At 34.6% G+C, this 15,028-nt stretch overlaps 1 protein-coding gene and 1 pseudogene across 1 annotated transcript; both read right to left on the reverse strand.

Moving 5' to 3' along the window:
- Positions 1–467: 467 nt before the first annotated feature.
- LOC134375562 (olfactory receptor 4S2-like) lies at positions 468–1,400 on the reverse strand. Its single transcript, XM_063094108.1, has one exon. The coding sequence runs from the start codon at positions 1,383–1,385 to the stop codon at positions 468–470; it is 918 nt and encodes a 305-aa protein (XP_062950178.1). The 5' UTR covers positions 1,386–1,400.
- Positions 1,401–12,779: 11,379 nt separating this feature from the next.
- On the reverse strand, positions 12,780–14,827 carry LOC134376462 (olfactory receptor 4P4-like; annotated as a pseudogene).
- Between the last annotated feature and the right edge of the window lie 201 nt (positions 14,828–15,028).

The raw sequence follows: 15,028 nt of genomic DNA on the forward strand, positions 1-15,028 counted from the left end.
TCTATCAGAATGCATTAGCTCAGATCTGCTGTTTTTCATGTATTCTTTCATTCATCTAATGTATACATATTCAGTGTTTAATGTTTATCAATCATAGTTCTAAACCCTAGAAAGAGTGTTAAATACTTCACAGCAGAATTCCATTATTTAAAGAAAATGGCAAAAAGCCAAAATAGGGAGGAGAAACATATAATGCTAAGAATAATAATGCTGAGATTCTGAGTGTAATGAGATTTCTCTGACATGGATACTACAGGAAGTTTCAGCTATGAAATATTAGAATAAATATGATAGTAATAATAAGATATACTTTATTTCTTTAGATACATTATTATCTCATTTTTTCTCCCTCAAATCCTGTGAGGTTGTTATTATCATCTTCATTGTACAGGTAAATGAACTGAGGCTAAGACAATTTAAGATCATGTGGCTTAAATTACTTCTTCCAACTACTTCCCATTAGCATTCTAGAAAACCTTCCTGCCCCACAGCTTTTTCATTACATTCTTTACTTCTGCATTTCTCAGTGTATAAATCAGAGGATTTAACATGGGGGTGATAATGGTGTAAAATACAGCCACCATCTTATCCTCTGAAAAGGTAGTGTCAGGGCGCATATACATAAAAGTACAGGGAGCAAAAAAGATAATGACCACAGCTATATGGGAGCCACAGGTGGAGAGAGCTTTGTGCCTACCTTCTGCTGACTGCTTTCTCAGGGACACCAGGATGATGGAATAGGAGATTAGCAAGACAACAAAGCTTACCAGAGTAATGGTACCACTGTTGGCTGTCACAACAACACCAACAACATAGGTGTCTGTGCAGGCAAGTTTCAGTACAGGGTGAATATCACAAAAGTAGTGATCAATCTCATTGGGTCCACAAAAGGGAAGTTGGACTACGAGAGCCACTTGGATAATGGAGTGCAAGAACCCACCCACCCATGTCCCCAGTAACATTTTACAGCACCTGCCCTGGTCCATGATGGCCATATAATGTAGGGGTTTACAGATAGCCACATAACGATCATAGGCCATTACAGTAAGGATGAAGATCTCAGTGCAGCCGAAGAAATGTCCCGCAAAGAGTTGCAACATGCACCCCACATAGGAGATCCTTTTGTTCTGTGCTAACAGGTCAACAATCATCTTGGGGGCTATGACCGAAGAGTAACAAATGTCAGTGAAAGACAAGAAGTTAAGAAAAAAATACATAGGAGACTGGAACAGGTTGCTCAGGCAAACTGTCAGCATAATGAGGAGATTCCCCAGAAGGATGAGTGTGTAGAAGACAGAAAACACCATGAAACAAACTTCTTCAACCTCTGGGTTCTGAGAAAGACCGCAGAAAATGAATTCAGTTACATTGTTTATTTGTCCCATTGAATAAATCCGGGAGGTTAAGTTCCGCAGAAGCAACTAAACTACCTGAAAGAAACAAAGAAAGGACTAACAGCATGTATTTCTAGCTCTGAACCAACGGATAATCACAGTAGCTACAAATGCAAAACTGGGTACTGATTGCTGATTGGCACGCACACTTAAATAAAATCAAGTGCATTTATTCTGATCATCTTACCTCAATATAATATAGCATTCATTCATTTCAGATGCGGATCAAAGTTCAGAGAGACACAGCAAATTCCCTAAATCTTAAGTTACTGAGCATCTCTTCTCTGTCAACTTCTATTTATTTTTTTTCAACTGCTGCCAAAATTTACTTAGTTCTTATTTTGCCTGGGGTGCTCGACTTAATTTTAATAGAACTTCTGTGTTTGGAGATATTGTAATGTTTATTGGTTTGGAAATGTCTGCTGTATTTTGAACCAGAAGTTAATGCATATGCTCACATTTCCCTTCTCATTAGTGCCGAGACTCATCAGCACATCCAGTCATGAGGACTTGGGTCATGGAGACTGGTGACAGTCTCCTCCTTATGAAACTCATATCTTTGTGTATGTGATTTATTACCCCCCAACCTTATTTGGTCTCCATCTCTTGTAGTCAAGATGTGGTGTGGTGTAGTAGAAATAGGAACGAAATTATGCAAACCTGAATCTGCAATAGCAGTGCTTGTAACCCAGGAAAATCATTTAACTTCAGGGAGCTTCCTTTATCCCATGTGTGAAATGACAGTTTCCATTTCACTATCTCCTATCACATTAGTAGTTATTTCTACCATGAAATTAAATCACTTCTGTTACTGAGAGAGAGAGATAAGAGAAGATAAAGCACCAAAAGAAACATGGAGATGAGGCAAGAAGCCCTGCTGGTTTTGGAAGGAGGGAAAGTGAAGCCTCAGGTAATTTCTCCATCTTCATACTCAGAGGACTGGATTCCCCAGGAATTCCCTCAGTTTTATTTCAAACATTTGTCTGTTAACTGAAAAACAGAAAAGAAAAGAAGAAGAAGAAGAAGAAAAGCAGGACTTCATCCTTTAATCTCATGCATCCTTCTAATACTTCAAATTTCATGCTAGTTATACTAGTTCTCCCAGCCTGGACGAATTAAATATTTCTGGAAGACATTGTCACTGAACAATAATTTGAATAGGATTAGGAAAAGAACAATATTTTTTTAAATGGATGAATCTTTAGTGGTGGAATTTCAGGCACTCCTTTGGGGTCACTGGCACGTTTGGGTGGAAAAGGGTATGTAGAATAGTTTTGATTAAAAGGACCTCTGGGTTCTTTCTCAAATCAAAGCCATAGATATAAATAATCCCTCTATAGATTGTCCACCTGAGACCACATTCCCTCAAGATCTATCCAGCTTAGTGTTTACAGTTCCTTCTGAACTCTGCTTTCAGCTGTCCCTTTGTAGCAACATTGTGTCTGGCACTTCCAGCTTTTGGGAATCTACAGGGCTGTGTTTCCACATGTCTGTATGTTAGTGTCGGTAGAGCAGTTACTACAGGTGTGCTTTCTCTCATGCATTACAAAATAATGATAATAATAGTGGTAATAATAATAATAGTAGTAATATAATCCAGATACAAACTGAAGCACATCCTCGGCATTTACATGCTCATCCCGCTTTGGTCTTCCAACAAATTTTAAAATGAACCCTTCACTTTAAGGGAGCTCAAATCAGAGGAGATTTTGGAAACTGGTATTTATTTTGTTCAGCTTTCATCTAAAAGAAACTGGATGTTTACACATGAGACTGGGAACTGTTCCTCTACCGCCTATAGCACACGGTCCTAGCAGAAACCTTATCTCTCCTTAAACCAAGATCCATCTCAGGGATTCCCTCCTCTCCTTTCTGAGTATTTCAAATTTTATAATGCCCCACTTTCCTCTGACATGATTGGCATTTTCTTACTCACAATCATGCTACCCTATATCACAGTGATGTATAGATAACACATTTCTGTCTTATTATCATCATCTTAGTAATTTCATTCACTCCACAGAACAGTCTTGAAATTAGGTTACGCGTGTTCAAAATGTAGAAATTCTAGTCAATTATCTTTTCCCACAAACATTCTTTATTAGTTTTAGAAGAAAAAAACAACTCACCAGTGTTTTCCAGTATTTCTCTATTTCTTTTTGAGATGATTTGAGTACAGCTGTCCAAAGTAAAGTAAGAATGATGACTGAGAAATTGCTTTGTAAATAATTAGTACCAGCGAATCCCTGGACCCCCAAAGCTCAAAAGTTGGTAGAAATTAGTTTTTACTGTTCCTGGTTGTCTCCCCTGCTGAAACCAGCCATTTCACAGTGCCTTCTGCAATAAATGCTCTTTTCTCTACTTCTTGTAAGGTCTATTTAAACAGAATGAGGCAAAATGACAATGACCTTGGGGAAAGTGTTTCCCCAAAGTCTTCCTTCCTAGTCAAAACCAAATTGTAGACCTAAAAATGAATTTTAATTTACAGTGTTGCACAATGAAAAATAAATAAATACATACATAGGTAAATAAATAAAAATCATTGCTAAATTTGAAACCCAATCCATTCTCACTTTTAGGACCATAAAATTAATACAAAGAAATTCAGAGAACAGAACTAATAATTTTATTGTTGTATACCTCATTCCTTAATGTGCTTCAATATATACATTAAATAGTATTTATTTAAAATAACATATTCTCTTTAAAAAAATGTTTTTTTCTTGTTTCTTTTTATTGGCATACCGAATTGGACATACTTCTGGGGTACAAAAGCAAAAGAATATAATGCTTTTCATTGAATTTTTATTGTTCTACTCTTCTGAAAGTTGCATTTGAATGAGAAAGAGCAGATGTAATTGTGCTATTCAGGTTCACTGCTCTTCTTCTTGATTGGGTCTATGATGATTTCTGGAGGAAGAGGCAGGATGAGGTTCATTTCTGGTCTATACATGGGATGAATTGAGGTATTGGTTTTAATTCATATACTTTAAAAATGTAAACTACTAAGGGAGACTCTTGACCGTAATAGTTATGCTATTTCCTTTCTTATTCCTATTACATCTTTTTCCCTCATGCTTGCCCTTTGTTCTTTCCCTTTCTACCATTTTCTCAACAGCTTTTTCCTTTTTCATACAATATGTAAAAATGTCAAGGAAATCTTGTTCTTACTCTCACTATCTGGGTTTAGAAGAGGAAATAATTAATAAATGAAGAGCAGAAGGTAAAGGAGCAATTGTGTTCAGGTTTTTGGAAACACTCAACATGATTAAGTTATCATATTAGTTATTAGTATATTTCTACTGTAATAAACAACCACATACTTAGTGCCTTAAATCAATACAAATGCTGTGTCATATAGTTTTTGAAGTCAAAGTCCAAACTGAGCCTCACTGGGCTAATATAAAAGTGCTGAAAGGGCTGCATTCCTCTGAGGCTCGGGAGAAAACACATTTTCTGGATTCTTCCAGCTTCTAGAGGTTGCCTTCTTCCTTGTGGCCCCTTGCCTCCATCTTCAAAGTCAGCACTGTAGCATGTTCAGATCTCTTTCTGACTCTGGCCTCCTCCTCTGCCTCCTTCTTCCACTTTAAAGAACGTTTGTGAATAAGTTGGACCCACCTGGATAATGCAGGGTAACATCATTGCTTTAAGGTCAACTGATTAGCAAACAATTCCATCTGAATCTTAATCCCTACTTATCATATAACAAAACACATTCACAGATTCTGGGCATTAGGTTGTGGACATCATTGGGGACCACTATTTTGCTTACCACAGTCAGTTAATTAGTTGAGTGGCTGGGAAAGTCAGCCTACTTTCTTCTTTTCCTATATTGGAAAATGTTCCTTAAGAGGTAAGAAATGTTTGGAAATATGTTTTGGATAAAATACTGAATATTATATGTAAATAATGAATTATTATTTTCAGATTTTATACACAGAAATATGAGAAGGGAAGGGTATCAGATAAGAATAATGTCTTGGATAGAAAAAGACAGCTAGATATCATGTAATAGGGCAGTGTCAGTAAATTAACAAAGAATATTGTCAAGTATAGTACATATGAGTATATAGAAAGTTGCACAAACATAAGAGAACCCACTGTAATGATCATCAAAAGTGAACACCCTGTAAACACCAATTCTAGGAATACAACTTTTCAGCACCCCAGATGCCTACCTTGGTGACCCTTCCTAGTAACTACTGTTGTGTTCATCCATATAAACATCCATCATGTTTGTGCAGGTATATAAACTATGGTGTAAGTAAATACTGAATGTACGTAAAAACTTGAGAGATTTCCACAAGGGAAATTCAGCATCTTTGAAAAATAAACAGAACATCTAGAAAATTCCTGGTCAGGATTTATATGATACTTATGATCTTTTAAAAACAGCAAAAATTTTAGAGCAGGATTAATTTGGAGAGGTTTAAGAGATGAGTTTGAACCCATGTCATCTAGGATCTTGTAGGCCAAGATGGGATAACTGAATTTTATTCACTGCAGGATAGGAATCCTGTGTAGGAGGGTTGAGCAGGAGAGTGATATGATCTGAAGAAGATTTTTGAGGAGACCATTTGGACTGTTTCATGAGAATAGATTGCTGGAGGCCAAAATGAAAGCACAGAGTATTTGCAGATGACTATGGCAGCATGCTAAGAGGGTAATAGAGAGTTGGGAGAATGATCAAATTAGGGATATTTTGATGGCAGAGTGAACAGAAATTCTGAAATAGAATAGTGAAAGATACGTAAGATTTTTAGTCTGAACAGTAACGTGTTTAGGCAGCACCATTTACCAACATGGGAAAAACCTAGGAAGGAATGGTTTATTGTGGAAAACAAAACATTTAGTTTTATAAGCAGGAAATCAATATTGAATTAGAGATGTAAGTTAGGTCATTATATACACAAGATCCACTAATAATTGGTTCTACTGATTTTGACTATGTCACTTACCTTACATGGCTTCTCAAGTACTGCCTTTCTGTGCATTTACACATGTAGCACCTTTTCTTGGAATTCCCTTCCTGTCTTCTCTTGTTCCAGTCAATTCTCACTTTATTCACTTTGAAGCTCATCTGAGGCTACTTCCTCTGAGGTCTTCTCTGATCACAGTTTGATTTAGATGTCCTGGTGCTGCGATCCTTAGCACGATGTGAATATATTCATAATGACACTTATTAAACTGGATTGTAATTGCCTGGTCTCATCAATATCTGTCAAATTACTCAGGGCAGGGCACCATGTCTTACTCAATCCCAATATTTACGGCAAATAGTTTGACACAGGTATATGCTCCATACACATTTTTTGACTAAATGAGTAAATAAATGTTCAGATTGTAATATTTAAAGGGTTTTTCCCTATTTTTTATGGTTAAACTTTCTAATATTTGAAATTAACACCTATAAGGAACAGATGAAACCAAGGAACAATGTAACTTACTTTGTCCTCTTGGGCCTCTGATAAAATCCAAAGGAACAGAAAGTACTTTTTGTTAAATTCTTCCTCTTCTCCATTTGGACCATGGTGTGCCCCCTGCTAATGTCATGACTGTAACTGTCAGTGAGACCCTGTGATCACTGATGTACTTTTCTCTTGCTAGTTTAACATTTCCCGATGTATTCCTCAGCAGCATTTCCTCCAAATTGACTATGGACATGTTTTCTAAGCAAAATATCATGCCTTTCCAATCTGGCTTGCAGAGCACTTTTTTGGTGGGTCAAAGGTCTTTCTTCTGTTTGTGATGACCTATGACCTCTATGTGGCCTCTGTAAGCCCTTGAATTATTTGATTATCACGTTGCTGGTAGTGTCTGGTGTTGTAGGTTTCCTGCAATAAGTACTTCAACTTAGCACTATTCAGAGGTCTTTCTTCTGTTCGTGATGACCTATGACCTCTATGTGGCCTTCTGTAAGCCCTTGAATTACTTGATTATTACGTTGCTGGTAGTGTCCGGTGTTGTAGGTTTCCTGCAATAAGTCCTTCAACTTAGCACTATTTAGGGGCTCCCATTCTGTGGCCCTAATGTTATTGATCATATTATCTGTGACATGTACCCTTTATTGAAACTCATCACTATTGACACCTATGTCCTCCATTGACCACCACTAAGAGGCCAATGACACAGGTGTCTCATGGTTGCAGACAGTGCAGGATTGATCTGCCCTATTGTGTTTCTGCTCAGACTCATCTTTCACAGTGTCGTCTTTCACTCTCTCAAGAACCTTAGCCAGAATGGGAGGCAGACCTCCCTCTCAACCTGTGGATCCCACATCTTTGTGGTTGTTTTCTTTGTTCTCTGAATTTTCATGTGTGCAAGACTTGATAAAACCTTCCCCACTGACAAATCACTGAGTGTGTTTTATAAAGTCAGAACCCCCATGATGAGCTCTTTAATCTACACTCAAAGAAATTAAGAAATGACAAATGTTATGAAAAAATTCTGCAGAAGAAAAGTTGTATAAAATAGTAAATAAATGTGTCACTCACCATGAAAAATTCTTTTGACATTAGGACCAATGTCATTGGGACCTAGAAGTCTTCTTAAACCTAATGCCAATTTCCATGTCCTTAAAGCATTTATGATAATTATAAGTAAAGTCTAAGAATTCACACTTTGGACTAGTTGGACCCTTTAGAATGCAGATTAAAATTCGAAAGACAGACTTCTGGGTGGGACATAGTGACAGGAGACCAGCACTCCCACATTGAAAAGCTAGAAAACACATAGAGAAATTATTTCTTAAATGTATTGGAGAGCTATGAAGAAAATGAGAACTAGAAGAAATAGGGTTGAGGACAGAAGGTAAACTCAGAGCTGAGCTGAGTTGCGGCAACCACATTTACTGTGATAATTTATTAGTTCTGGATAAAGATGAGCAGCTAAGGGTCCAAGCTTTATAGAGATTGAAAGCTACTGCTAGAAGGTAAAAGAATCAGTACAGCTGTGGTCAGAGATCTCAAGGGGGGCTAAAGAACACATCAGTTTATTCCTCCATACATTTGCAAAATATTGAGGCCACATTGGGTAACCAGGAGAGAAATAGACTTTTTATTTTTGAAATAATTCAATTTGTTATTTTACGTATATACCTTCTTCCCTTAGTACATTGTTTTGGAGGTGCATTACATTGTCACATTTTCACTGATTTATTCCTCATTATTACTGAGTAGTGCTGTATTCTGTATTCCGTTTTATGGAGATACCACATTTGTATAGTCATTCAGCAGTTGCTGGACATTTGTACTGTTTTCAGGTTATGGTTTAATAAATGCTGGTGCTGTGGACTTTCATGTACACGTTCATGTGGACATATATTTTCATGTCTCTTGGATAGATACCTAGGAGTGGAATCTTTGGGTCATATGGTAAGTGTTTATTAACTTTTTAAGAAACTGGCAAATTGTTTTCAAAAGTGGTTGTGTCATTTGACACTTCCACCAGCAATACTTGAGTTTTCCAGTTTCTCTGCAACTTCACCAAAACTTGACATTGTGAGTCTTTTCAATTTTAGTTGAAAATAAATTGCCATATAACCTTTTCTGTTTCTGTAGGGTCTATAGAAATAATATCTCACTCATTACTGATTCAATGCCTATAATTGTCTTTTTGTTCTTTCTTTGTCTTATGTGTTATCTAGGACTTTCAGTATAATATTAAATAATATTAATTTGAGCTGGTGATAATAAACTTCACATCTTATTCCTGATTTTAATGGACCAAGTTTTAGTATTTTAGTCTTCCATACGGTGTTTGCTGTAAAATTTTATAGTTAATATTTTTTAGATTAAGCTTGCAATTAAATTGTAATAAAGCATCTATTGAGATGATAATGTGTTTTTCTCCATTAGAACATCGAGAACTTCAAACTATAAATTTCCCTTAGGCATTGCCTACCTTTTTGATTAATAATACTTTCATTAACTTTTATTTCTAAATATTCTGTTTTTGATTATTGCTTATTTCTTGACTGATTAATTTTACAGGAATTTATTTTTAAATTACCATATATTTTATATTAAAAGTTATATTTTTCTTATTGATTGCTCCTTTATTGAATTGTCATTAGGTAAGATGCTCTGTATACTGTGGATTCTTGACACTGGTTGAGAATTCATTTGTGTCATAAAATATGATAAATTGCTTTATAACCCATATGTCAAGTGTAGTGTTCTATATATGTTCATTAGTGCTATTTATTGTTTTGGATATAATCTTCTATACCCTTCTACATCCATACATATTTAGAATTTGTAAATGTTTCTATACTGCAAACTCTATCAATATTTTATGACCTTAAAAGTTGATAATCTCTTTTGCCTTAATGCTCATTTTGTTCCATGTATGCATGCAACACCCCTTCAGATGCTAATGTATTTGCCTTCTCTATCTTTTCTATGCTTTCAGTTTCAATGTTTTTGTGTTCTATGGTTTAGGTGCATTTTTGTAAAAAGTACCTTACTATATCTTAAACCATTATGATAGTCTTTGGTTTTCCACTAAAGAATTTAGCCAGTTGTGATGATTTTGCTTTATTCATGCACTTAAACTGACTTCCATGATTTGTTTTGTTTTGTTTTTGCTTTTTTCCCACAATGTGTCCATTCCCTCCCTCTTTTCTTGCCTTTCAGTTGAATTGGCTTTAGTTTTTTCTTTAATTACATTTTTATTTATCCTCTATGCATCTTTTCTATTATTCTAGTAATTACTCAAGATATCATGTCTGTTAATTAATCTTAACGAGCCTGAATTTGATTAATATATTTACTGTCCTTCTGAGCAATATTTCTTTTCCAACTTATCTGATATTTTGGTCTAGATCTTTGTTCTCTCTTCTGTGTTTATCTTATATATTAGATATGTTTGTTATTTTAACACAACATCTAGGTTTACACGTAAGTCTATTTTCTCCATTCTCCGTTCTTTCTTGAATTTTATATCTTCCTTGTTGGAACATCTTCCCTTTTTATAAAAAATATTCTTTACAACTTATTTTACTGAGGGTGTGTGTGGAGTAGATTCTTGCCATTTTTATCATTGTTGATTTTGTTTTATCATATGGAAAACTTCCTGCTTCACTCTTCCCCTAAAAAAAATAAGAATTAAGGATGATATTTTTTATTTAGTACTTTCAAGATGTAATTCCATTTTCTTCTGGCTTCCACTTTTTTGTGTTTTAAATTATTATTAAATAGAGGTAATATTCTCTATGGCACTTTCTAACAGTTACTCTTTTTCTTTGTTGTAATTTTTTTCTAAGTATTTTCCAATCAGTTCAGGAAATGCTCAGTTATTATCTTTTAAAATATATTTTCTCACTATTTCCCAAACCCAGGAGTCTGATAGACATGTGTTGCTCCCTTTTTCTCCATTTCCAATGTCTCTTAATGTCTCTAATTTCCCCCCCCATTTCTTTGTCTCTCTATTCTTTGTTTTGAGTAATTGTTAATATCTAAAATTTAGTTCACTGATTATTACTTACGATGTAGCTACTATGTTTTATCCATTAATTTTCTAAGAAAATGCTCTTTTTTTTATTTCTTAAAATTCTTTTGTTTGTTTTCTAACAGCCTGGAAAACTTTAAGACTCAAGTTACCACATCATGCTTTTGAAATTATTTTCTATTATTATAAATGTATTCATTTATATTTTTTGTATGAGAACTATAATAAATGATATTATGCTAACTATCATAAAAATAACCATTATATATTATTATAGTAATAACTATTATTAATAATAACTATTATTATAACTATTAATATGCTAACTGTGAAATACATGTTTTCAACCTAATTTTCTCCTATACTCATTATTTTTTTATTGGGTCATTATATGCTTTTGGACAGAAATTGAAGATTTCCTCCTTCATGTTTTGTTTTTATATATGCAATTTATTTCAGTTGTGCCAGAAATAGAATCCTCTGGAAAGATCTTATCTTCTATACTATGGGTCTGTATTTGCTTGTGTTTGAGTATGTGTGTGGCAATCCAGTGTTAGCATGAACTCATAGAATGTCTTCCTAATTTGGCATCACTGCTCTTACTAGGAGCCTACTGGAATACATGCTTTTCTTCTTAGATGCTAAATGCAGGACTTAATATTCCAAACAACTCCATATGGTACAGTGAAGATTCTAATTGGTAAAATTTCCCAGTGGTGATTGCATATGTGTTAATCTTGCTAAATTAACCTAATGTTGCATTGCTGGGAGATTTTCAGAGCTACATCGTGTAAACTACTGACATAAGAACTGTCTTCTTTTTACCTGTGGTTGACAAGCAAGTTCTTATTAATCAGCATATCCCATACCCCACTGGATGGATCTTAGAAGTGCCAGAAATTTCAAATATTTCTAAGCTTTTTATACCATTCACCCTAGCGTTTTTCTATAAATAAGTTTTTTTATTTAATATACTTTTATGTCAGTAACATATGTATATATATATATATATATTAGGAAAGATTATTAACACAAATGTACAATGACTGTCTTAGCATTTTGTCTTAATTGTAATATAAAGTGTAATGAAGAAACAATAGAAGACGTATATTCACCAGAAGACTTAAATTCTAAAGTATACAAAGCAGTGCTGTACTGAATGGGAAACTACCCAAATGTCTTGGGTAGAAACGAGAGAATGGATAAGTTCATCATTATACATTTGTACAATGTGATACCATGTAGCAATGAAAACAGTCAGAAAATTCACAAGCCCGAGGAATGACCTCCACAAATAAAATAATGAAGGGACAGACAGTAAAGAGTACAATCTGTATCATTCTTATTCTACAAAGTACAAGAACAGGAAAAAACTATTTGATTTTAGAGATGGAAATTGCAGTTACCTTTGTGAAATATTAATTAAAAAGAGGAATCAGAAGGACTTCTGGTGTATGGGTAACTTCTGCTTCTTAATCTTGTTGCTGATTATACAATAGTGCTCAGTTTGCAAAAACTCAAGAGCTGCACTCTGGTGATAAGTGCAATTTTATATATTTATACTTCAGTAAAAAGTTTTAAAACTTGAAGGTAATTTTTTACTCAGTTTCTTAGCATTTTAAGGCATGGAAATACATAACCCATTTTATTTTTTCATTATAATGCCATATAATTCTTCATTTTTAAGGAATTGCTTATTTCATGTCATATGAGCACAATCTTAATGATTAAGTAAGACGGAAGAGAGTATAAATAAGAATAATTCTCAGTTTGTTGATCTGGTGTCAGTGTAGATAAATAAAACAAAAGGGATATGCATCCTGTTTGCCCACTTATCTCTCCACACACTAAAAACAGGAAGATGTTGAGAATGGATCTTACTCACAGTGTGCTCTCATGGGACCATGGCACAAAAGCAGAAATAATTCAGAAAAATTACTTTGCTTTCAGGAGTATTTGATGGCACCAACCTTTCCTCAGGGCATTCTTCATCTCCAAGTTTCTCAGCGTGTAGATCAGGAGGTTGAAGACGGGGACAATGATGGTGTAGAAAAGAGCAAACACTTTATCTTCTGGGAACGTGCGGCTGGTCTAATGTAAATGAATAACGCAGGTGCAAAGAACAGGACCACCACTGCTACATGAGAACTGCAAGTGGAAAGAGCTTTGCTGTGGCTCTCTGCAGAGTATGCTCTGATAGTATACAATATAAAAAAATAAGACAACATCAAGACCACAAAAGTCACCAAAGCAATTAGGCCTGAATTAGCAATGACTAAGAGACCTATTATATCTGTATTAGAACAGGCTAATTTCAGCAAAGGAAACACATCACAGAAGTAGTGGTCTATCTCATTGGGGCCACAGAATGGTAAGAGGATGGTGAAAAGAAACTGACCGGCAGAGTGTATAAATCCCCTAGTGCAGCAAGCCATGATGATTGTGTTACACCTCTGCCTGCTCATTAAGATGGTGTAGTGCAGGAGCTTACAGATGGCCATGTAGTGGTCATAGGCCATCCCTGTGAGAATGAAGATCTCGATGTCTCCAAAGAAATGAGTGGTAAAGAGCTGTATTATGCAGTTATTAAAGGAAATGGTCTTTCTTTCTGCCAGTAAATCAGTCATTAGTTTGGGGGTCACTGTGGATGTGTAGCAAAGATCAGAGTGTGAGAGATAATGGAGGAGGAAATACATGGGTTGGTCAAGTAGATGAGCACATGTGATAGAAATCATTATGAGCACATTTTCCATCCAAATAGCAATGTAGCAAAATAAAAATGAGACCAAGCAAAGACTTCGATGTTCTGGTTTTCTGGGATAATAAACACAGTGACAATATTTCTATTTTCCACAGTCCAGGGCAGTAAAAATATAGAACAGCCAACTGAACAGATATAATGCATAAGTCAGTGTCAGAAATGCCATGGAGAATATGAAAGATAACAGTAATATCAAGAAACTATGTTCAATGGATATGATACCAGAGTTTCAGAAAGTGAAAATCTGTGTTTTAATGAAAGTGTTTTGTTTTTATTAGTCTCATGATTTCCATAAATCATTATTTCAATGCTTTATGTTCAATCTTGACATTAATAAAAATGAATGCACTCAATCAATTTTTTAAAGTTTTAAAAATTATTTTTAGTTGCCAAACATTTCTAATCTACAGCTTACAAATGAAATGGCTGTAGATTCTCAGAAACTCAAAATTTTTAAAGGTGAAACCATAGGTCATACTTTTTCTACAAATGTAAAATGTAACAGTGATTACTAATGGAATATAATCTACCTCAAAATTCTTTTAGAAGTAAAAAACAAAATTAAAAATTAATATACATATATACAAACGTGGGGTCTTCAAAATTTCATGGAAAGATACATACTATGTTTGAATCCCATTTTTCCATGAACTTTTTGAAGTACCCTCATGTGTACATACCTGGAATGCAAAGTGTGAGATAACTCTCAGCAAAAGATCCATGTAATTGGTTTGAGTCATTTTTCATTGCTTGTTTGCCTTTTCCTTATTTGTGATTTAAAATGCTGATACTTTAAAACAAGCATATCTGTCCCTGTAGACACTTCAATTATAATTGTGTACTTAAATGATTCATAGAATAAAGCAGTAGTTAAAACTTAAAAAGAGGAGCAGAAGCAGTTTTACCCAGATGGTTTTGCTTTTGATTCAGTATATATTTTGCAAGTCAATTTTTTCTGTTTTCTGAATTGAAGTCTGCATTTCTATTTTTTATTTTGTTCCACGTATGCCTCTTGCCAAAACCCATTAATAATCTTGACACTGTATAATTCAGATAAAAGGTTATTGGGAAGTTTATGGGAAAAGGTTTATATGAAGACAGATAGCTGGCACCTGAGTTCTATTAGTTAATTATGTTATGGTATGTGAATTTCGGTACCAATTGCTTCATATCTTGAATTACAGTTCTCTTACTTGTGAAATGGTGAAACTAGCTTGGACATTGTCTCAAAATTGTTGTGTAACACAAATAAATCCATAAATGGACAATGTTTATTAACTAGAGATTATTAATGTCCAAATTTGTTATTTAAATGCTAAGGCTACCAAATCGATTCTCTAAAAGTTGTCAGTATTACAATCCAGTAAATTTGGCTCCCATGAAGATGATATTTTAGAATCATAGTATCATTTAAGCAAGAAGA

This window comes from Cynocephalus volans, chromosome 4 (genome assembly GCF_027409185.1).
Source record: "Cynocephalus volans isolate mCynVol1 chromosome 4, mCynVol1.pri, whole genome shotgun sequence".
NCBI lineage: Eukaryota > Metazoa > Chordata > Mammalia > Dermoptera > Cynocephalidae > Cynocephalus > Cynocephalus volans.